The 25268-nt window shown below is 39.9% G+C and overlaps 1 protein-coding gene across 3 annotated transcripts in view; it reads right to left on the reverse strand.

Moving 5' to 3' along the window:
• The window catches only part of nbeab (neurobeachin b), a 464498-nt gene that overhangs the window by 188556 nt on the left and 250674 nt on the right, over window positions 1-25268 (reverse strand). For all 3 annotated transcript variants that reach the window (XM_072691521.1, XM_072691520.1, XM_072691522.1), the window contains exons 35-36: window positions 18984-19092; window positions 13235-13401 (exon numbers count right to left, since the gene is read on the reverse strand). In XM_072691521.1, the coding sequence (XP_072547622.1) occupies window positions 13235-13401; window positions 18984-19092 (276 nt within the window). The remainder of the gene's footprint in view (window positions 1-13234; window positions 13402-18983; window positions 19093-25268) is intronic.

Consider the following 25268-nt stretch of genomic DNA (forward strand, 5'->3'; position numbering starts at 1 on the left):
TTTAATCATATCTTGATTGCTTCCTTTAAATCCACCGAGCAAAATAAAAAAAAATATATGTCACTGTCCAAATACAAAAGATCTGTGATCAAGATGTGCACTTCCTAGATGTGTTTTAAAGAGCTATGTACTCTTAGAAGGAATTCATAAAGGTGCTACAAAGGGTCCCTTAAGGAATGCTACAGAAGAACCATTATTGATTCCATAAAGAATCGTTTTCGTAAAAGAGATGTGAGTCTGAAGAACCTTTAAATTTGATACATTAACCTTTACAGCATGCTTTTTGTTTTCACAATATCAAAAAGCAACTACTCCGTCATCGGAGGGTTAATCCAGACTACACTAAAGAACGCGTGAGAAAACACTTTGGCTCGAGACAGGTGAAGCCTGCACCGCGGGTCATCATGCGGGATGAAGACAGACGCGTGCGTCTGGGTGAAAGACAGAGTTCTAGTCCGGGTCAGACATCCCTTCTCGCCGGTTTCGGCAAACCGTCCATCTCTCCTGCAGGATGGGGGCTGTGGACCAGGGGATACCCCAGCAGCCCTGGAATTGATGACTGTGTGAATGGGCCTCTTTCCAGAGATAATTAGCACAGGCTCTAAGGTTAAGCATGCCCGTGGGGAAGAGCCTGCGTGTAGGTCAAGAACAAATGGACGGGGATGTGTGTGAGGGAGCTACAACAAAGGAGCAGATTCATGGGCGACCACCATTCATAAGTACCATTTAAAAGTTTAGATGTTTCAATAACATTGAACCTGTTAAGTTGTGAATAAATGTATATAATGATTCTAATAAGATGCTAGAACATATTAGATTTCACAATAAAAAAAATAAGTTGATTAATTAAAAAAAACAAACAAACACATGTCACTATGTGCTGACTAGAGTTGTAGATGATTTTATTATTCCAAAATGTAATCAGAAAGTTGTGAACACAGGCAATAGAGTTCAAATGAAATTATCACCCAGAATGAAAAGTTCAAAAGGGGGTATTCAATGGTGTTCCCTTTTTTTATTTTTTCCCCGAAAGGAAATCTGACAGACCTACAACCTATTTCCAATTGGACATTTGAGTTCATTTTAGTGTCTATGTACTCCAATATATACTCCAACTGGTCATTTGAGTTAACTATAGAGTCTGTATACTCTAATATATACTAAGACTGGTCATTTGAGTTAATTTGAGTAAGTATATATCCCAATATATACTGCCACTGGTCATTTAAGTTAACTGTAGAGTCTGTATATCACAATATATACTCCAACTGTTCATTTGAGTTAATTTAAATGTGTATTTATACTCCAATATATTTCAATTGGTCATTTGAGTTAACTATAGTGTCTGCACACTCCAATATATACTCCAACTGGGCATTTGCATTAATTTGAGTTCAGATACACTCAAATATATACTCCCACTGGTCATTTGAGTTAACTATAGAGTCTGTATATTACAATATATACTCCAACTGGTCATTTGAGTTAATTTAAATGTGTATATATATACTCCAATATATATTCCAATTGGTCATTTGAGTTAACTATAGAGTCTGTATATTACAATATATACTCCAACTGGGCATTTGCATTAATTTGAGTTCAGATATACTCAAATATATACTCCCACTGGTCATTTGAGTTAACTATAGAGTCTGTATATTACAATATATATTCCAATTGGTCATTTGAGTTAACTATAGAGTCTGTATATTACAATATATACTCCAACTGGGCATTTGCATTCATTTGAGGGTATATATACTCCAATATATACTCCCACTGGTCATTCGAGTTAACTATACAGTCTGTATACTACAATATATACTCCAACTGGTCATTTGAGTTAATTTAAATGTGTATATATATACAATCCAATATATACTCTGAATGGTGATGTGAGTTAATTTGAGTGTATATATGCTCCAACATATACTCCAACTGGTCAATTTAGATGCCTAAATGGTTATTTGCCTGGTTGAAGGTTTTGCAGATTGGTGGGACACCTTTTGTAGATGGTTTTGTATAGAATATTATAAAAACAAACATGGAAATGTAGCACCACTATGTTTCCACTATGATAATGAGCCAAACCTTTTTTGCTTAAGGAGTCATATTTGAGATATGGCAATTACATGAGATTACAGCAGATTACTGATTAAAATAACAAATCAGGCCATGTTGTTGAAAAGAGGTCTACAACCATTAAATACATTTTTAACATGTTTAACTGGTTTAAATGTGTAAATGGTTCTTCTTTGGGAGAAGGAACCATATGTGGTACGACATAGAACCCTTTTGGAAAGGTTGTACAGCCACTCAGAACTAAGATAGTCATAAGGATGTTTTAATGAGGGGAAGGCTTATTCTTTGGGAGTAGTGAAAGATCAAAACAGGGAAAGGTGTGTGTGTGTGTGTGTTTGAAAAACCACAGCATCAACTGTAGCTTGCTGTTAATGTGACCTGTAGCCAGCGGGTATTTGGGTAAATCAAAAAATTCAGCAAAAGGAACGAGAACCTGTTTTATGCCTCTGGGATTCCTCTCAAGGTTACGGGTCTCTTTTCATACAAGCTCTTTTGGTTCCAAAATAATTATCGTCAATCTTTACAGGGAGCAAAGGCTTTAAAGTCATGACAAAGGACATGATGTGAATAAAAAATGTCCAAATAAAATTTCAATAAAACACATCAACTAGGGGTCTACATCTCTGACCTCACAAATATCTATCTGTGTTTAGGAAATGATTGTAGGCCTCAAAAAACTCCAAAGCTTACAATTATGATTAAGTTCAACTTGGTATTATATTTTGGTATATTCAGAATTGTCTTGTAACTGAAGCCAAATGCACTTTATTAATGTTTTTTAATATTTGCAGATATCCCGAGCATGTTATTTTGGCCAACAAAGAGCTTTTTAGAAGAGTTTGAAAACTCCTTGAAGGAACATTTTGTGATTTTGAGCCTTTATTCTCAAACACACCTGAATATAATTATTCATTTCCAACTGTAGGAGGAGCTTTAGACCTCTTGTAGATGGTTCTATACAGGACCTTTTAAGAAATGTCTTTATAAAGCTTTATAAAGACTTTATGAAGGTTTGAGGAACAATTGGGTGATTTTGCTGCTCAAACACACTTATCCTGAAGAGATAGAGAAACGTATGGTGAATAGGGTGGAGAAATGGATGGAGAAATAGATGTTGAGATGGACAGAGAATTGGATGGAGAAATGGATGATGAAAAGTATGGAGAATGGAAGGAGAGATGAATGGAGAATTGGAAGGTGAAAGATGGTTCTATACAGGACCTTTTAAGAAATGTCTTTATAAAGCTTTATAAAGGCTTTATGGAGGTTTGAGAAACAATTGGGTGATTTTGCTGCTCAAACACACCTGATTCAAACTATCAGTTATTTGCTAGGTGTGGGTGGAGTCTTAGGCCACACCCATACTTTTTTTTTTTAATGGTGATTTTACTCCCTGCTTTTTAAAATATTTTCGTTCACAAGAGATAAAATCTAGTGCTATAAATGTAGTTTTATGGATAATAAAGTTTACTATATATGAAGTAAGGCGGTATAGAATATTCAGCCAGAAACATGCATGCTTTGTAACATCAGAGCTTTCAAAAATCTCCACTATGGACAGCGTTTAGGAAAAGCTAATTTTTCATTAAAGAAAAAACAGCATTTTCATGTGGACAGAGGCTTAAAACCACCAATTACAGCCTCTATTAACAGCCCAAAAATAAAGCAACTGATTTCCCAGCCTTACATTGATGCGTTACTCCACCCAAAGTCCAGAGACCTCTTCAACCTTATTTGACCACCTCAGCCCTGCTACTGACCAGCCAGAGTGAATATTTCAGTCTTTAATATTGCATAACCCCACAAACACACCAAACACCTTCATACCATCACAACTTACAGCAAAACGAACTGTGGTCAAAGAGATGTCCTGCTTATTCCTTTGATCCTACCCCCCTCTCCTTTTCTGGCTGGTATTAGAATTGATGGGCCCTTCAGCCCCGCCCGCTGAGACTGGTTAGCCTGGCCGCATGTGACTGAAGGCTCCATTCCATCACAAAGTTATTATCCAGGACCAGATAGCTGCCATACATCACACATGGAAGCCCCACTCACCGTTAGCCAAGGGAAACAACGTCTCCCCCCACCACTTCCCTACAGATCAATATACGCCACCTCTCTCTCTCTCCTTCCTCTCTCTTTTTTTCCTCTTGCTTGCACTCTTTTTCATTTTCATCCCCCCCCCCACCACCACCACCACCTCCTTTTTCTACCAACGCAAAAAAAGTAATTATACAAGAGCAAGCTTTGACAATCAATACTGGAGTCAGATTAAGTTAAGGTCTGTGGGCATCCACACCCGTTCGGTTCTCCGTCAGCTGTCAGCCATGTTGCTGACGCTGACACGGACGCCGGGGGTAACAAAGGGACTCCTGTCTTCTGCATGGCTCGCGCCTCCATATTTCTGCTGGGGAAGGCCATACTGGAGCAATTAGCACCTGGCCAGTCGCTTGAAACAGTGACGTGTGGCTCAGGGAAGCAAGGACAAGACGAGGTGTGATTGGGCGCCCGCCGAAGTCAGCCTCGCACCATTGCGTGACAGAATATGCTGATAGTGAACACACAGGGCCAGCTTTATTAATCACAGTAGGCTGTTTGCTGAGGAATAGGGGCTGAAATGATCTCTGCTCAGCCAGCAAACGGAAACAAACGCTAGAAACCGACTCACTGCATTTCCATATCACTGTGAAGTTCTGTCTTCATGAGTCTAGTCATTGTTTTCACTGTCCTCAATAGCATCCCAATGTGGGCACAGAGCTGGCACAACCAAACCCAACACCACAAAACCAAAACCAAAAAGTCCTGCTTTCACATTTCTTCCTCTTCATCAATTCAATCTGACACAAAGGTTTGCTTTGTTTGTTTTGAACAGGAGTTGTAAGACTAATTACTCAAGAAATGTATACAATTTGAGGCTAGCATGATGCTAATCGGTGGCTATATGCCTCTATTTTCTGCAAAAATGATTTTAGCAAATTTCAGACACCAAACATGTCTTGGCTACATTTGGGGAAAGGAGAAATTATCCAAGTTAATTACATTAGTGAGGTCAGGATGTTGGATGATGATCACCACTCCACCTCAACCCCAACTCCCCAACTCTCTAATCCCAAAGGTATATGCAGAGAACACAGATCCACTGCTCCACAGCTCAATGCTGCATAAAATGATGTGGCTAAAAATGGATGGAGAAATGGCTGGGGAAATTGATAAAGAAATGGATGGTGAAAAGGATGGAGAAATGGATGAAGAAATAGATTGTAAAATGGATGGAGAATTGGATGGTGAAAAGGATGGAGAAGTGGATGAAGAAATAGATTGTAAAATGGATGAAGAAATGGATGGTGAAAAGGATGGAGAAATGGATGAAGAAATAGATTGTAAAATGGATGGAGAATTGGATGGTGAAAAGGATGGAGAAGTAGATGGTGAAATTGGTGGAGAAATGGATGGTGAAATGGGTGGAGAAATGGATGAAGAAATTGATGGAGAATTGGATGGTGACATGATTGAAGAAATAGATTGTAAAATGGATGGAGACTTGGATGGTGAAAAGGATGGAGAATTAGATGGTGAAATGGGTGAAGAAATGGATAGAGAAATGGACAGAGAAATGGACAGAGAAATGGATGGTGAAATGGATGGAGAAATGAATGATGAAATGGTTGAAGAAATGTATGGTGAAACGGATGGAGAAAAGGATGAAGAAAAGGATGAAGAAATGGGTGAAGAAATAGATGGTCAAAAGGGTGGAGAAATGAATGGAGAAATAGATAGTGAAATTGACGGAGAAATTGACGGTGAGGGATAGAGAAATGTATGGTGAATAGGGCGGAGAAATGGATGGAGAAATAGATGGTGAGAATTGAATGGGAATTGGATGGAGAAATGGAAGGTGAAAGGGATGGAGAAATGTATGGTGAAATGGATGAAGAAATGGAAGGTGAAAGGGATGGAGAGATTTATGGTGAAATGGATGGAGAAATGGATGTTGAAATAGATGGAGAAATGGATGAAGAAAAGGATGAAGAAATGGATGAAGAAAGAGATGGTGAGATGGATGGAGAATTGGATGGAGAAATGGAAGGTAAAAGGGATGGAGAAATTTATGGTGAAATTGAAGGAGAAATGGCTGGAGAAATGGCATGTTATTAGCTAACAGAAGAAGAATCTGTGGATAAAGATACAAGAAGCAAAACCCTGTAAGACTCTAAGGCTGGAGACTCTGAACTGCGTAATCCAGAAGGGTATAAATCTCCCCTTACGTAGAGTTTGTTTACTGAACTGGCAGACTGAGCGGAGATCTGGCGAGCAGGTCAATGGCATGCAAGTAAATGAGTCCATGATTTTTCAATTTCATGGATTTTTTCTCTGTCATTAATTCCAGCGCTCTGTCTGACATCTCCTTTCTCTTGACGTGACTGAACTTTATAATCCACTGGCAGAGGGCAGGGGTCAACAGGAGAGGGAAGGAGGGCAGGGAAAATAACTCCCTCCGAGGTGAGGCAGAGGGGGAAAAAAAGAGAGGAAAAAAAACCTGACATCCAATTTTCAACTTGATTTATCAGTGTAAAGCTAAAATTGATAGTGTGTCATTACTGGGCTAGGAGCTGTCTACCCGAGTCCTATCAAAGCCTTCTCGTTTTGATTTAGTAGCCCAGATCAATACAACCCTATACTGTTTCAATTTGAAACCTATTGATTTTCTGATGCCGACTCAATACAGGGGACATTCATCATCAGGCAAGCATAGAGTATGATCGAACCGAAGCCTCTGCGCTCCGGAGCTGGTTATTTGGCTTTCGGCTTTGCGAAAGCCGCTGAGGGATTGCTACGCAGTCGTCCGTCTGCACATCCCACACACTGTCGTCTGCGAGCAATTTTTTTTTTCTTCATCCCAGCGTTGTGGGGAAAGCACTGTAAGGACGGGTCATCAGCTCGGCTAATAATCCACAAGGCCAGACCATAACTTAACTAGCCAGATTGTTCTTAATGGCGCAGAGAAGTTCAAACATCAGCAAACGGAGCTGAGGTAACATTTCTATTTTCACGAGGCTAAAGGTGTGAACAGGCCATGCAGCATTTTCCTCGCCGCTTATCAATATTCTCTCAGGCCTCTGCAGGCAGGAGCACAAAATAAAAAGAGAAAAGCAATTTGAGGGCATTCATGCTCAAAGACAAAAAACACACGCGCCGACACAAATAAATTTTCTAGCAGACAGGCTCGCACACATGCACTTACTTATAATGCCAGGGGGCATTCTATTTTACAGGTCCGGCATAAATGGAAAAGTTAATGTAGCATTGAATAAGACTAAGTTGTCGAGCTGCAACACTGCCTTAAGCTCATGAACATATTGCATCATTTTTCTTCTCCAGCAGGTTACCATTAAATTTAAATTTGTTGGAAGTTGTGTGGTTCCATTTACAATGCGCCCCAGCTCAATACCCTTATGTCTCAATGCAAATGTTATGGCTCCTCCGCGCTTTCTATAAATATTTGACTAAGCCAGAGAGGTAGCAGAAAATTCCAAACAATACGTTATACCAGCCGGCCAGCACGTAACCAGAGCTATCGAGGGTCTTTCTGCTCTTTCGTCAGTGCCGACGGGGTGAAACACATATCGTCGCTGTCCAATAAAAACCATGCATCTCCAAAATGGTGACTTTACAGGAGAAGGCAAATACGATGTTAACTTTGAATGGACGTCAATGTAAAGTAAGAGTTTATTCCAAGTCATTTAGAGCATTTCTATTGGTCTGTTCAGCCAGAATTATTCACACAGTGTACAGAAGCAGTTACCATGGAGAAAACAAAAAAAAGAAATGGAGATACATGGTTTTCACTGGACAGCAGTGATTTGGGCTTAAGCTCCCCTCTTTCATAACTACATAATAGTTAATAGTAGACACCAAATGCTTCATAATAGTTATTGAGTATTACTGAATATTACTCCTGCAGGTTAATAGTGTCAGCCTTGGAACTGCAGTTACCAAAAATGGAGATACACGTTTTTTCAGACTTTTTTCCTGGGAGGTTTGGAAGGAAGAACCTCTCACAGTCAACCAAAGAACATCAGAATCAAGTTCTCAACACTGGCAAACTTTCGTTTTTGGACTGGAAGGGTTTCCACCTTGCTTACCAGCCATAAAGGCAAACTTGAGCCTTGAACTTTAGAGCTACCTGACATTGTAGGACTGTTGGAGGCTTCTTTACACATCTTGTGGTCTCCTCTTGGGCTGAACTTGCTAGGATGGCCTGATCTGGCCATACTGGCAGTCATTTGAAATGTTTTCCACTTGTAAACGATTAAGTGGACAGTGGAACAGCTGATTTCTGATTGTTCTGAGATCTTTTTCAATCCTTTCCCAGACTCTTCTGCATCCACACTGCTACAAATACAAAAATCCTTGAGCTTCTGGAGGTTCTTCAATTTAAAACTGTGGAGGAACCTCTTAAGCTAGCTAGATACTTTATTGATCCTGAAGAAAAATTAGCAGCCAGTAGCAACTGCACAACAATAATAAGGAATAATAAAGATAAATAATGAAGAAAAGTAATAAGAAAAAGAAGAATAAAGAATTAAAAGGGTAAGAGGAGCTAAAAAATGTTTTAGAGGAAAAAGGTTTCTTCAAAGCACCTTAAGAGCTCCCTCCACAGTTTCAAACTGAAGAACCTCCAAAAGTTCCTCAAGGATCTTATACAGGGTACAGCTTTCTTTCTGAAGGCCTCAGAGATCTGTTTGGATCTGGCCACTGTGGCCATCGATCGCATCGTATGTGACACATCCGGAGTTACGAGACTATGAAGATGGGCCGAGATACTTGTCTCAGCCTCTCGCCGTGTCTAACTGGTGGATTCGAGAGTCCATCATGTGCCTCTGATCTGTAATTAGTGGATTTGTACATCTATGGTTTTGTGTGAAACTGACCAATAGACAGTTTCACACAACTGTCCATTGACACACGTTTACCCGTGAAACTGACCAATGGACACACGTTCTCCCTCCTGCCATCAGGAAGAAGGTACCGCAGCATTCGGTCCAACACAACCAGACTCTGCAACAGCTTCTTCCCCCAAGCCATCAGACTTCTCAACTCCAGAGACTCCATGCACACACACTCTCTCTCTCTCTCTCTCTCTCATTGACGAACCATTTACCCCATTTATTTATTGCACACTGCATAATTTGCACACTACCCCTAATTATTTATTATTCTCTGTTTGTATTGTGTTGTATTGTCTGTCTACACTTGTACTGTGTTGCACTTGTGTTCTGTATGCACTGTGTCTATGTTGCACCATGGTCCTGGAGGAACGTCGTTTCGTTTCACTGTGTACTCTGTATGTAGTTGAAATAACAATAAAAACCCACTTGACTTGACATAGAAACTCGTCTTCTGTGTAAAGATATGTTTTCACAAGAAATATGAAGAATTTCTCAAATCTAAATCTAACATTTATGGCGAAAGTATCTCTTCAGACAGTGCTCTAGGTCACATGGGGTCTCATTATAGTGAGAGCTTAGACTGTTCTGAACATTTTCATAAACAACATGTGGGTTTTATCGTATATGCAAGTGTCTTTAAAGGCCAAGTTAAGAAGATACGCAAAAACGGAGAAAATGCCCTTAGACTCCAGAGGTTTAAATAAGTCAGGCTCCTCCAGAATCCTCTCTGATCATTTGCAGCTGTGTCTAATTTCACACACTTTAAGTAGCAATAAATGAGGGGGTGTTTTCCTCAAATGTTTTCCTGCATTACTATGAATTATATTTTACAAATGTTAAGGTTTTCATTTTCTCTGTTGCCGTTTTGGAGATATGAGGTTTGTGTGCGACCTGCCCTAGATGTTTACTGGCTTGCTTGTGACCTTCTGGGATATTACCCTTTCGATCACTTTACATTACACTGAGGTTCTTTAAACCGTCCTATTAACAACAGCAACACTCTTTAAAGACCTATCTACTGTAACTTCTTTAAAGGAACCAAAAGTGCTTCTGCAATAGCATCGCTCCACAGACCCCCTTAATTGGTACCATTATTTTAAGAGTGTCTGTTCCGAAGTGAAGCAATAGACAACTGCAGTCACAAGGGCTGGAAACAACAGTTACCATTTTTTGTCAAATCATGTGGCCTTGCATACAGACAAGCACCAAATGATCTGTGACTGGAGAATCTGACATCCAATTGAATGCAGAAACGGAGAAAAATCATAGCCAATCAACTGCCGGCCTGCTGAGATGAGCTCGAGGCGAAATGTAAGGCTCAGATGTGCCCTTGAACTTGTTTACCGTCTTAAAAGACTGAAACCGAAGACCTTAAACAGAAAAGCAATTTTCTCTGGAGCGGTGATTGCTGTACATGGTTTCTATCGGCGAGGGTAAACACACTGCTGTAGTGAACATTTTCCACCATCTGCTGAGTATTTGGCAAAATTCAATAAAGGAAAGCCGCAGCCACTGTTTCAGCAAGTGGAGCAAATTTGTAATCAGCGATTGTGGATTAAGACTCTGTGTGTGTGTGCGTGTGTGTTTATGTCTGTATGCATCTGAAACATGCGAGTGTGTGTCCTGGACTTTCTCTACAGCAGACTGACAGCTTAGCTGAGCGCTCAGGGCAGCCACATGTTCATATATCCGGGAGCCAGCGATTTGCAGAGGGTTTGAAATCACCGCAAGAGAAGGTGGCATGGACTTTGCTGAGGACCACCAATGACCATGGACTAGGGACTAAGCACTGATATGGACAAAAGTATTGGGACACCTACTCATTCAGTGTTTCTTCTGAAATCAAGGGGATTCAAATCCGTTTCTCCTGTTTTTGCTGGAGTAACTGTCTCTACTGTCCAGGGAAGAAGGCTCTCTACTCGATTGAGGAGCATTGCTGTGAGGATCTGATTGCATTCAGTCACAAGAATGCTAGTAAGGTCAGGATGCTTGATGATCACCATCCCAGCTCATCCCCAACATTGGGCAATCCGACAGTGAAGAAGCTTATTTGGGTGAATGTCAGCACATTCAGTATGTGGCCTGAGGGATATATGGTTCCATGGTTGATGTTTTTGCTTGCTGTCTGCTTACCTCATAGCTCAATTTCATGGTGAACGGACCAATAGCAATGCTCCAAAATGACTGTATATAATCTTTTTACATTGACTTCCATTCAAAGTCATAAAGATTTTTTCCTTCTCCTGTAAAGTTGCAGTTTTGGATATATCTCTCTTTTGCTTCACAGCGGTAATATGCATTTATTAGATTAGATGTGATTACATTAGATTAGATTCAACCTTATGTGTGTGTGTGTGTGTGTGTGTGTGTGTGTGTGTGACGGTCTGTGTCTGTTTTTACACACCTCCAAGCATAAACTTGTACACACTATATGTTAGAAGCAGAACCAAAGCTGTGCTTTTTTAACAGGGCCCTCGAGAACAGCCTAACAACCACCAGGTGTACAGCTGTGTGAGTGAAAGTGGACCGGTGTGTGTCTCAGTGCCTCAGGAGTGTGGAGCACCCCCACCCACACACACACACACACGCTCACACACACTCTCACACACACACACACAATCTGACCACCAATGATGTGTCTCTTGGGATTTAGTGGTCGGTTGTGGTAATTGAGTTTGCTGACCTGCAGCCTGACCCTGGTGGAAAGCAAGAAAATGACATTAAATAGCAGTCACATTACAGCTCTGGGTGTGTGTGTGTGTGTGTGTGTTCGTGTGTGTCTGTGTGAGACAGGTAAGTCCTGGCCTTGACAGCTAAGGCGACCTTACCAGGGCTAAAGTCGAGACTCCAAAACAGGCCTGGTGCGCACACACACACACACACACACACACTTGTATTTATGTCTTCTACATACTTAGTCATGTGAAATAAATCAGGACATTTTTGAGCATATTCAAATATATGGAAATTTGATCTTCAGTTGAACAACATTGAGAGATGAAGGTTAATATAAATATAATGTAATTAATACAAATGCAGTTTTATTGTGAAATGTGAATCAGGTGCAGGTGATCAGAACATGGCTCGAGAGGATTCTGGAGGAGTCTGTTTTCTTAAACCTCAGATATTTAGTCTGGTCTGCTCTTGATGGTTGAAGTGAGGGTGAAGATCACCATGGCCAGATCCAGAGAGCTCTCTGAGGCCTTCAGAAAGACGGTTGTAGATGCAGATGAGTCTTAGAAGGGGTTTAAAATGACCTTGGAGAAACTGGAAATCAGTCGTTCCACTGCCGGCTAAATCATTTACAAGTAAAACCTCTGCCAACATGACCAGATCAGGACGTCCTAGCAAGTTCAGGCCAAGTGATGAGAAAAGAAGATTCCAACATTCCTAAAATGTCATTAGATGATCTACAGGTAGCTCTAGTTGATTTCACAGTTGATGTCAAAGTATAGCATCTACCACCAGAAAGAAACCAAGCAAGACTCAAGATTCAGCTGTCCAAAGCACACAGTTCTAGGTCAGGGCTGCTCAGTCCTGGTCCTGGAGATCTACCACCCTGAAGAGTTCAGATCCAACACAGCTGACTCTAATGTTCAGTTGCTCCTATAGGCCTTCATTACCTGGATCAGGTGTGTTAGATTCAGGGTGGAGCTAAACTCTGCAGGGTGGTAGATCTCCGGGACCAGGATTGAACAGCAGTCTGGGCCTGATGTCATTTTGGAGCGTTTCTACTGGTATGTTAACCATGACATTTTTACAATGTAAAGAACAAATGCAGTATTTTCTACTTATGTAAAAAAAAATGAAAAATGAGGGGAAAAAAAGCCTTTATGGTTTAAAGAAATGAACTTATTAATCATGCCAAAAAGGTTTTTATTGGTCCTATCACTGTAAATTAGTCCCCTTTTAACAAACCAAACACAAAAGGCCACTTTGTGAGTTCAGACCATGCCATCAGCATATGATCATATGAGAAAGACTGTAAGAGAAGGTCAGAACTCTTGAGCAGAACCTTGGGCTGGAGTTTGGGTGGCTTCTGCTTTGTGGTAAAAGGCCAGACCCCTCCCTCTGATAAGTGGAACTAGGACTGAGAGATATGGCTGAGTTGTCAAGGAGGTGACAGGGTGGTGGTGGGATGTTAGATGTATTTTCTCTCCTGTCCCTAAATGTGAAATTCACACCCCACAGATCCGTACCTGTGTGCGAGTGCCCCCCAGGCTCCGTGCTTGTTGGTGAGGATGTTGACGATTTTCTGCTTCAGCTGGTTGGCGGTGACATGGTCCCTGTGCTTGGCGGCGCTGATGAGGTGATCACACATCTTCTCCTCCTCTCTCCGGTCTGCAGCGTACTGGGCACAGTTGGACTAGAGCATGAAGGGTTACAAAAAAACAAGCACTGTTCAGCAACAGAGATTACACAGCCGGAGAAAGAAGCAGCAAACCACAAAAACATGGAAAAATGATAGCATTGAAGTGATGAAGCATGGAAATAATCAGACCAAATGATCTCAGAAGGCATTTTAGGTATGACAGTTAAATCCAAACAAGCCTTATCGTCCAGATACGAGATATTTACACATTATCCTTACAGAGCTGTTTACAGTGTGATATAAATAACGGTGCTGAGGCTGTACTTTAACCACTAGAGCCCATAAAGCACTTTAACAATAACACCTGAGCCTTCAGAGCACTTTAGGGTAGATATGAAGTAAGTTATACCCTGTAATGTAGTGTGTATCCTAGACTAGGGTCGGGCAATTACTCGAAAAAACAATCGCCATCACCGACGCCAGAACTTTTTGTTTTTGGAAGCACCTAGTTGAGGTATCTTTTGGACTCTAGCCTAATCAACCTAGCTTTAAATAATTTTTTTGTCAATTTTCTTTCCCTCTTTTTCTCCAAATTCGATACTGCCAGTTAACCCACCTGTTCATAGCTCCCCCTACCTGACACTAGGAGGGTAAGGACTTAGCACACGTTTCCTTCAGAAGAAAGCACCAGGTGCCCAGCTCCACCGCACCAGCTACCAGACGCCTACAGTGCCGGCCCACATCGCTTTCAGAGTGATGATACGAGATATTTACACATTATCCTTACAGAGCTGTTTACAGTGTGATATTATTAACGGTGCTGAGGCTGTACTTTAACAACTAGAGCCCATAAAGCACTTTAACAACAACACCTGAGCCTTCAGAGCACTTCAGGGTAGATATAAAGTAAAGCATACCCTGCAAAGTATTGTGTATCCTACACTAGGGCCGGGCAATTACTCAAAAAATGTATCAAAACAGACTTCAGAACCTACAGAACCCTACAGAACCCTACAGCCCCATAATGACCTATTACCAAGTGTGTAGTCACATGACAATGTGGCGGAGAACTCAAACTCTGAGCCAGCTTGTCTGTCGTTCATTAAAATTATGTTTATTAATCATAATCGAGGTAAAGTGATGCAGGCAGAGAGCACCATCTACCACAGCCAATTGTGCTCTCTCAGACTCCAGGCGCTGATGGCAAAGCGACATGGTGTCATGGCTTGGGATTCGAACTAGCGACCACCGGACCAAAGCGGAAGGGCATTAGGCCACTGAGCTACTCAGAGTCTGGTAAGGAAATTATTTTGGGTAAACAGGGAAGCACTTATGTACGTCGCTCTGGATAAGAGCATCTGCTGATTGCGATAAATGTAAATGTGTAAGACACATTATTGTTCCTTTCTTCTGAAACACATTCGGTTTAACTCTTAACGCCACCTTCCCATATTTTCAAAGGTATTATCACAAGCAATAACAAATAAATACATAAAACACAGCTGTGATGATATCTATGAGCTAGGTCCACACTGCAACTGCTGAGCTCTACAGGAAACAGCAGATTCTGCAATTTGCCCATCGCTAGACTGGAAGTAAAACCAGCACAGGTACCGAAAGCTCTGAAAGCTCTAAATCTAGAGCGAAACTCCTCAGAGGCTGAGAAGCTTCACAGAATCTCTCCAGAGCACAGCAGAGACGCGAGGCAGCGGCCCGACTTCATCTTCCCTGCTAAAATAAGATTGTCTTACCGCTCAGCCCCCAGCCCCCACACACACCCGAGGGGGATCTCTGGCTAATATTCAAAATCTAATTTGCTAACAGAAGCTTTCAGGGAGGGGAGGAGGGGGGTAATTGAATTTCCTGCCTTATATTTGAATTCTGTCAGATATTATACCCCAACATATTCTTCAAGCGGCCCGATAACTCAATCTCCCAGTGTCATCTCGCTTTAGCTCCTGACGCGCTGACAAATATCAAGCGTTATTTATCACTTCAAGAGGGATATGAGGGTTAGAAGTGACACCGGTTTAATTGTAAAAACGTCTTATCTGCCTACCGGATCTTCAATCTCCCCGCACGGGTAATAAAGTGCAGGGGAAGAGGGATGAGGAGTGCATGTCGCCCCGGTTTTGGCAGGAAGGATGAATCGTGGGCCAGGTACGCTTCCCCTTCTTGCTGCTGACGCCGCCTATCTTAGCGTCTGCTGTGGTTTATCTAGTGGGTCAAGGATCCTCAAGAGCAGTATATCAAACAGCTGCCCAAGGAAGGCTGCTGCTTCTAGATAAGAAACTCATCACTTCTGCTGGAGTTCACGTGCTGCTTGGTGTACATGTGTGTAAATGTGTGTGTGTGTGTGCGCATATGTGTGTGCTACAGTGCAGTGACTGAAGACATATGTCCCCGCACTGTCATTTACTAAAACAGCATGCCTTTAAAAATGTGCAGGACGCTTCATTTCCCATTTCCATTCTTAGTGCGTACTCCGTCACTGTCACCAGTGCTCACCACAACACACAAACACACACACACCCACACACACACATATATATATATATATATATATATATATATATATATATATATATATATATAGACACACACACACACACATTGTAACAATCCCACAATGCATTTTAATATATAGCGTACAATAGATGTACACTAAATGGACATGGAATACCCATAATCCATCAAAGTGGTATGGTTTGCAGCTTCTCTAAGGAAGAGTGGCATTCAGACAGTGTTTCCTGCTAAATTGGGCGGATTTTGCAACACTAACACCAGGGCCCTTTACCAGGACTTGAAAGGTCATCACTGTGCAATCCTCAAACACAAGTCTTGCTGTGCCCTAAGTTGCTGGGGAGATTCGACTCCGGCATGTACTGGTTAAACTGGCAGAGAGTGCACAGTTCTGCTGCTGGAAAAGGGAGTGAGCAGTGATGCTGCACTGCTTTTAAAGGTAAGCAGGGCTTTATATGTGTTCTACCTACTTTTCTGCTGCCAGTTGAATCTTATTTATGAACTGATTTTCTGATTGCAGAGGGTTATGTGTCCAATCATAAAACATGCTAAATGTGTGCGACAAAAAAAACTATAAATTAGAAAATAAATAAACACAATAAACACAAAAATAAACACAAAAATAAATAATATCTCTCTTAATATATAAATTTTAGATATCAGTAGTTTGTTATTAGGCCTGATGGTTTGGTTTGCTGTTAGTGTGGCGTGGTTGGTGTGGCGCAACAGCCACCATGTGGGAGACCAGGGTTCGATTCCTGGTCTGGGTGGCTATGCTGCGCTACACCAATAACAGTCCTTGGGTAAGACTCCTAACACTGCATTGGCCCTCCTCTGTAATACGAGGAACCTTGTAAGTCGCTCTGGATAAGAGCGTCAGCTAAATGCTATAAATGTAAATGTAGTGTAATGCTGAACATCAGCTGTTTTTCATGCATTTTGGTGGATTTTGCAACACATTTTGGCTGGAAACTACTAAAGCAATCTGGCAACCCATGTGTTTTGCTGTTCTTTCTTGTACATGGTTTCACTACTATAGAGTGGAGCAACTGTCTAACTGCCTGCTTGTTAAGAGACGGGAAGTCAATAGTCGGAACCCTATCAACACCACAGTCCTCCATGGTCAGGAGTCTGTGATAGGGGGGAGTTCTTAGCTGCAGATGGGAATACACAATAAAAAAATGAGGGGGAGGAGCTACAGACTAGACGTCTTACACAGTATTTAATCAGTTTCAGCTGCATGTTTTTCAGGCATTCTCAATATGTATTGTTGCCAAAACTAAGATGCCGAAGTAAAATGTATTACCGATGGTTTTACATGCAATATATTTAACAAGTATCAAAAGAAACCCCCTCACACCCACGTTTCTCACCCAACAAATACTGACACAATGAGCCTGAGCCAGCTAAGCTTTAATTCTCTCCCAGTTTAAGCTGTTAATGAGGGGAGTTTTCTACAGTCTCTTGATTAAAAAAGGCGAACCGTTCAAGATGTGGGACAAATGCTATCACTAGAGACTGGGCTTTAATTTGGCAAGAGGGGGCTAATGTGCAAATTGGAGCATAGTTATTAAATCTCTGTCTTCTGGGCTAATATGTGGGGATTAATCTCCACTGGGAGACACAAGGCTGGATTATGAAGCCACCCCCAGTGCAAGCTTTTGTGGGGATCTTTCACATGTAGGCTACCCATACACAGATATCTAATTCATGTAATCAGATTTCTCCCCAGATCACTGACCCCTTGGGATTGCAGCAGGGAGGGATTAGAGTTTGCAGTCATGACAGAATCTGCTGCTGAAGTTGACGATCTCACAGTAGTATGTGTTTATATTACTGGGAATGTTGGTGTAGAGCCAGGTAGCTTACTAGCTTCCTTTCACAAATCTGTATGAATTTCCAAATGTTTGTGGACACCCCTCCTAGTGAATGCAATCAGCTTTTTTAAGTTGCACCCATTGCTGATGTGCATAGATGTGGCAATGCACACACACAGCTTGTCTAGTCCCTGTAGAGAAGTCCTGCCAATAGAATAGGACAAACATGAACCATTTGGCACCATGCTGCCAAATGCCAGGCGTGGGCTAGAGGGGTATAAAGCCCCCCAGCATTGAGCAGCTGTGGAGCAGTGGAGGAACTGTGTTCTCTGGAATGATGGATGGTGGTGCTTCGTCCAGTACTTTTGGGATGAGTTGGGGATTTAGGGGTGGATGAGGTGGGGTGGTGATTATCCAACATCCTGGCCTCACTAATGCTCTTGTCACTAAATACAATCAAATCCTCACAGCAAAGCTCCTCCCAAATCTGGTAGAAAGCCTTCTTTCCTGGAAAGTAGAGACAGTTACAATTTGTTGGAGTGGTGGTGGCTCAGCAATATGGGCACCGGGCTATTGATGAGGGTTGTAGGTTCAATACCCGGGCTCGGCAGGCTGCCACTGTTGGGTTCTTAAGCTAGACCCTGAACCCTCTCCGCTGCCCATTGCTCTGCACAAGTGTGCTCACTGTCTACTGTGTGTGTTTGATCACTATGTGTGTATGTGTGTGTGTTCACTGCATGGATGGGTTAAAGGTGGAGGCCAAATTCTATCTCCAACACTAATGGTGTAAATGGTTGTCATCAATCCTGCTCCTGGAGATCCACCACAATGTCCATTTTGTTTCCAGCCTTAATCTGCCACACCTGCCTCAGCTAATGAATTTCTTCAAACTTGGCAGTTGTTAGAAACCAGCAGACAGGTAGAACTCTCACTAGGCTGACTTGGTGACCACTTGCTTAAATCCCTAGTCCTGTTGACTCACAGCACTGTTGGCCAATTGCAAACATCTGGGAGCTTTCATGCACAGAATAATACTGTGCATTCAGCTGCCCTGCAACATTGCATGCAGCAGTTCAAACAGATGTGGTGACTTCACGTGTCTCGGGGAAGCACGTGGTAGCCTTCACCCTTTCAGACTGGTTGGTGCCATTTGACAGGGAAGATTCAGAAAGTAGATGGGAACTTAATACCTCTAACATTTTAGAGATAATTGGAAGGAAATCCCTCAAAAAAAGATGACTGTTGAATGTGGAATGATGGTGATGTTGGAGGCCTCTCAGCATTAGGTTTAAATACCTCAAATTCAGCGTGCTTGTGGACATCCTCGGCTCGCTGGCGGTTCAGGATAAACTCAGCTTCATTGGCCACACGGACAATGTGGTCCTTCATGGCATGGCAGAGGAGTCTATTAAGGAGAAAAGAGCAGTTTATAAGCAAGAACAATCTAGAAAACTGAACATAATTTTATTATATTGTCAAGAAACAAGTTGGTGATAAGCCATACTTATAGAACGGTCTCTACACTACAGTTCTATACAATGTTGGTTTACACTGTAGTGCAGAACATATAATGGTAATTAAATGTTTATACAGCAAGAACATAAAAGAACATATAATGGTAATTAAATGTTTATACAGCAAGAACATAAAATAACATATAATGGTAATTAAATGTTTATACAGCAAGAACATAAAAGAACATATAATGGTAATTAAATGTTTATACAGCAAGAACATAAAATAACCTATAATGGTAATAAAATGCTTATATAGCAAGGAAGCATAAGAACCTGTAACGGCAATAAAATGCTTATATAGCAAGAATGTATAGGATCATATAATGGCAATAAAATGCTTACATAGCAAGAATGTATAAGAACCTATAATGGCAATAAAATGCTTATATAACAAGAACATATAAGAACCTATAATGGTAATAAAATGCTTATATAGCAAGGAAGCATAAGAACCTATAATGGCAATAAAATGCTTATATAGCAAGAATGTATAGGATCATATAACGGCAATAAAATGCTTGCATAGCAAGAATGTATAAGAACCTATAATGGCAATAAAATGCTTATATAGCAAGAAAGCATAAGAACCTATAATGGTAATAAAATGCTTATATAACAAGAACGTATAAGAACCTATAATGGTAATAAAATGCTTATATAACAAGAACGTATAAGAACCTATAATGGTAATAAAATGCTTATATAGCAAGAAGCATAAGAACCTATAATGGCAATAAAATGCTTATATAGCAAGAATGTATAAGAACATATAATGGTAATAAAATGCTTATATAACAAGAACGTATAAGAACCTATAATGGTAATAAAATGCTTATATAGCAAGAAGCATAAGAACCTATAATGGCAATAAAATGCTTATATAGCAAGAATGTATAAGAACATATAATGGTAATAAAATGCTCTTACTAACTATTCATACATTCAAAGAAATTCTGGTTTAAATGTCATTCAGGGGTAATGGACGTTTGTTAGCAGTCTACAAATAAACTAGTATCAAATATTCAAATACACCATAGTTATTATTTTAATAAAATATTTAAATACATATTATAATATGCTTTAAAATGCTATATTCCAGTTCTGTAAATGCTTGAATACTAAAAATGTGACCCCATAAACAGCAGGGTCAAGATAATGTAGTTCTGACTTTTACTCAGAGTTATCTGTAAGGCATAAAAAATAAATAAATAATCAACACTGTTGAGACACAGACATGCTTTTAGAGTTATCAGAGTAGCTGAAAACTAAGCACTTCTCCTCACTGACCAACACACAACCACCCAAACCTCGCATCTCATTTAAAATGCTCATTTGTTACGGCTCAAAGGCTACAGTGTCAAGATTACAGCCTATTTTACACGCCATTAAGCCAGCTTTCTTTTAATTATGCTGAGCCATTGTGCTTCTAAGGCGCGTGGTATAGAGTGTAATTTGCCTTTATGTCTCAGGGTAGAAGTCTAATCCAAAGCCGCATTCATCAAGCGCACGTGCCGCTTGAAGTGTTGACAAGCACTGAATTAGCTTTTTGAGCCTGGAGAAGGAAACAGGCTGTAAACAACCTATTTTCCCTGCTAATAATAGGAAGGTCGGAATTAAAACTAGGGCAGGCCTCCGCTCCCTTCGCATGAGCAGCAGAGACGACAGAGTGCAAATTACACTTCATTTTTCTGTCACACCTCACGCTATTTATTCAAATAAAAGCCAGAACGCAACAGCACTGGCTTTCTATTGGCATTTAGAGTTTCTAGACTAAGACAGGAAAGGTCCCTTCTCGCAAGGTCTTTAGAAACGTGGCAGGGCCAGGCTGTAAAAGGAAAATGTCACCTAAAACCGCATGTTTGAAAAGCATTTTAAACTCCTACATGCCTTCCAATATAGAGAAGTGCTTTGTGGTTTTAACTCGTGATCTTTTCAAAAGACGTCACCCGGACAGTTCTGAAAATGGATACTGCCTTCTGGATACTGTTTCGCTTCAAATCCAGACAGTCAGTGCTGTCTAACATCACTTTTCTCACAGAGTATTGAATATTGAACATTGACGATGAGGCAAACAGGGGATAAACAGCAAATCTACAGAGCTCCACCAACTCATTACTGGGTTCCAATTATAATTATAATGCTCACAGCAATCAGAATTACAATAATGTAATATTGTTTTTCCAGTATTGAAAATATAGTCCTTCAGAAGATCTCAGCATGGAAATGCATTTGCTTTGTAGTGATCAGGCTTTAATAAATGGCAGATAATATTTATACATTGAATATGAAAATAAATATTGCTATAATACTGCAACTGAGCAGTGACCACAATTTGCTTAACTGCTCATTTTAATTTACCCACTCTGTAACACAATGTAACATTTAGCAATTCATAGTATTTTCATAGTTTTTATAGTTTTTGCTATTTGACACCACCCAATTGCAACAGATAATTAATCTGAGGTGTAGTAGATGATAAGAGAGAGCGCATATATATATATATATATATATATATATATATATATATATATATATATATATATATATATATATATGTGATAATATCTCAGTGTAGTTTTGAGAACTTTAGCCTAGGAAGCTGGAACACAAAAGCTTTAATAGAGATAAAGTCATTCATTGAGCTGGATTAAGCTAAGAGCTAGGGGAGGAGGAGCTGTGTGAGTGTGTGTGTGTGTGTGTGTGTGTGTGTGTGTGTGTGAATTAGAGTTAGTTATGAGATTTAATCCATATTTCAGCATAAAAAAAGTGTAATCTACCTTCTGAGCTCAACAGTAGTGATACTGTGTTTACATCTCTAAATAACCCCCTAATACGTCACTAGGCTCTGCAGAGAGAGAGAGAGACCTACTGGAGGAAGTTGGGGCCAAACTTGATAAGATGATTCATTTACGTAAAAAAAAAAAAGGTTAGCACGTTAATATTTGCAGATTAATTGTGTGTTTGTATTAATGATTGAATGAATATATATATTTTAACATTATAAATAAGCCATTTTGGAGTATTTCTATTGGTTCATTCATCAAGACATTTCTGCACAAAAACTGGCAGATTTACATTATGTCAAAAAGTGAAAACCTGGAAAATGGAGATACAAGGTTTTTGTATGACCGTGACAATATTAACATTTATATACATGCACGGGATACAAACATCTTTATTCTTACAATTATATGTCCAAATGTTTGTGGACATCCCTTCTAATTAATGCATTCAGCTACTACAAGTTCAACCCACTACTAGTTTCTGACACAGATGTCTAAATGCACACACACACACACACACACACACACACACACACACACACACACACACACACACAGCTTGTCTATCCCTGCAGATAACTATTGCCAATAGAATAGGACTCGAGGCACAAAAAGCCCCCAGCATTGAGCTGTGGAGCAGTGGAACTACAGGTGTTCTCTGGAATGATGGACGGTGCTCCGTCCAGTACTTTTGGGATGAGGTGGGGTGGTGATCATCCAACATCCTGACCTCAGTAATGCTACTGTCACTGAATGCAATTAAATCCTCACAGCAATGCTGCTTCAAAATCTAGTAGAAAGCCTTCTTCCCTGGACCGTAGAGAAAGATACTCCAACAAGAGCAAAAACACACAAAAATAATGTTTTTTTTTTTTTTTGAACACAATAAATGAGCAGGTGTCCCAATACTTTTGTCCATATTGTCAGGTTGAGAATATTGAGTATGGATGTCTGTTTTAGAGATGTACTTTTATTCGGTGAAAAATAAATACATAAATAAATAATTAAGTGGTTGGTGTGGCACAATTGATAACACCGCTACCTGCCAGTGAGCTATCACACCATGTGGGAGACTGGGGTTCGATTCCCGGTGTGGATGTCTATGCTGCCCTACACCAACAGACGTCCTTGGGCAAGACTCCTAACACTACATTGGCCCACCCTCTGTAATACGAGTAACATTGTAAGTCGCTCTGGATATGAGCGTCAGCTAAATGCCATAAAATGTAAATAAATAAGTAAACAAAATACAGATAAATAAATAAATAAACAAATAAACATAGTAACAGGCATCTTAAATAACTAGAAATCTCTCACTGTAAACAGAATTGTTTGGCCTTCTAGTCACATTTAGGTTAAAAATAGAGCTTGACCCCATGTTTGGGTTCTTGGAGCATAAATTGGATGAATAATTGAATGATATGTCTAAAAGATCAAGGGATGTTATTGCTCCTTCACTCTTACTGTCTGACTACACATCATACCTGTATTACCCTCTTTCACTGCGATAACCAAATAATTCATAACAGTGAATACAGCCGAATACTAAGTCTAGGATTTAGGAGGTTACGTCCCAGCATCCCACACAATAATTAACATCATACAATCAAGACCCGAGTCTGTAGAGCACTACTCTGGCTGTGTGCCCCCTCGCCCAGGGCTAAAGCGGTGTCAGTCTGTCGTGTGTTTGGTGAATGATGGTGCTGATTACTGTCTGGCACTGGCTATATTACAGTAAGGTTACAGTAAAGCGTGCTCTTCATCATCACACTCCAGGCCAGTCAAAACTAACAGGTGCCCCACTGCAGATGTACAGTGATAGACGTGCCAGCACCCTGGACAGCGCCTGTCACTGCTGACTCAGGCTCTTTGTCCAAGTGCTCTGAGAGTGTGTCTCTTTGTGTGTGTGTGTGTGTGTGTGTGTGTCTGTGTGCGAGAGGGGGGACAGATGGGTCAACAGATGGATATGCAGGCTGAGCCTTGATCAGCTCTGCAAAAATACCCTGTGCGAACCTGACACACTGACAATACACACACACACACACACATACACACACACACACACACACACACACACACACACACACACTGGAAAGCATAATGGATTGGATATATCTGATTTAAATGTATACATCATTATCACATGAATAAATTATTACACAAACTGTTCCATCAACACAATCCTGCCCCGGCACACAAACTAAAAGACTGTGTTATGACTAAACATTAAATTCATGTGAAATGATATTTGCATATTTGATTTGGTTTCAAGGTGTGGACAGTGAGAGAGATTGTGTGGTGTGTTATGTAATAAAGAACATGCCTAAAAATCTCATTTTAGTAACAAATTATTTCAGTAATTATTTTTTTCATGTTATTTTAGTAACTACTAGAAAATTATTCAACAACTCCGATACATTTCTCAATTACTACTGTAAATTATTCAGTACCTACTATAATTATTCAGTAACTACTACAGTACAGTACTAATTATTCATTATTCAGTGTCCATTAACTACTATGGATTATTCAGCAACTATTACAAACATTATATAGTAACTACTCTATAGTATTTAACAACTCCTAAAAATTACTGCACAGCTTCTATACATTTTCAGTAAATACTGTAATTAGTACTTCCTTCCTTTATTTAATCACATTGAGATTAAAATCTTTGGATTATTCAGTTATTATTGCTCAGTAATTAATGTTAATTATTTAGTGAACAATACGTGTCCATTAACTACTATGAATTATTCAATACCTACTGCCATTATTGAGTAACAAATATCAATTATTCACTGAACTACTATGAATTATTAGTAACTACTGTGAATATTTCAGTAGGTAATCAATTAAATACCATCAATTACTTGGAAAATCTCAGAGTTATCAATCTCAAAGTTATTCAGTAACCACAATAGTGTTCACTAGTAGAATTGTTTACTAAATACTATAAATGATACTATAAATACATAGAAATAATAACTAGAAAACTTGAACATATTGTGTAACTATTACAAATTATCCAGTAACAAAATATTCAGTATATATTGTGTTCAGTAACTATGCCATAAATTACTTATATAAATAACTCCCACACATTATTTATCAACTACTGTGAACAATTTAGTAAAATGTGTTACTATTAACTACTATGAACTAGAAAATATTGTGTAACTACAATAAATAATTCAGTAATTTGTTTATTTGTTTGTATATCTGTTTAATAAAATGAATTATTTAGTAAATAATGTGTTCAGTAACTATTATAAGTTACT

This window comes from Salminus brasiliensis, chromosome 11, assembly GCF_030463535.1.
Source record: "Salminus brasiliensis chromosome 11, fSalBra1.hap2, whole genome shotgun sequence".
In the NCBI taxonomy this organism is placed as follows: domain Eukaryota; kingdom Metazoa; phylum Chordata; class Actinopteri; order Characiformes; family Bryconidae; genus Salminus; species Salminus brasiliensis.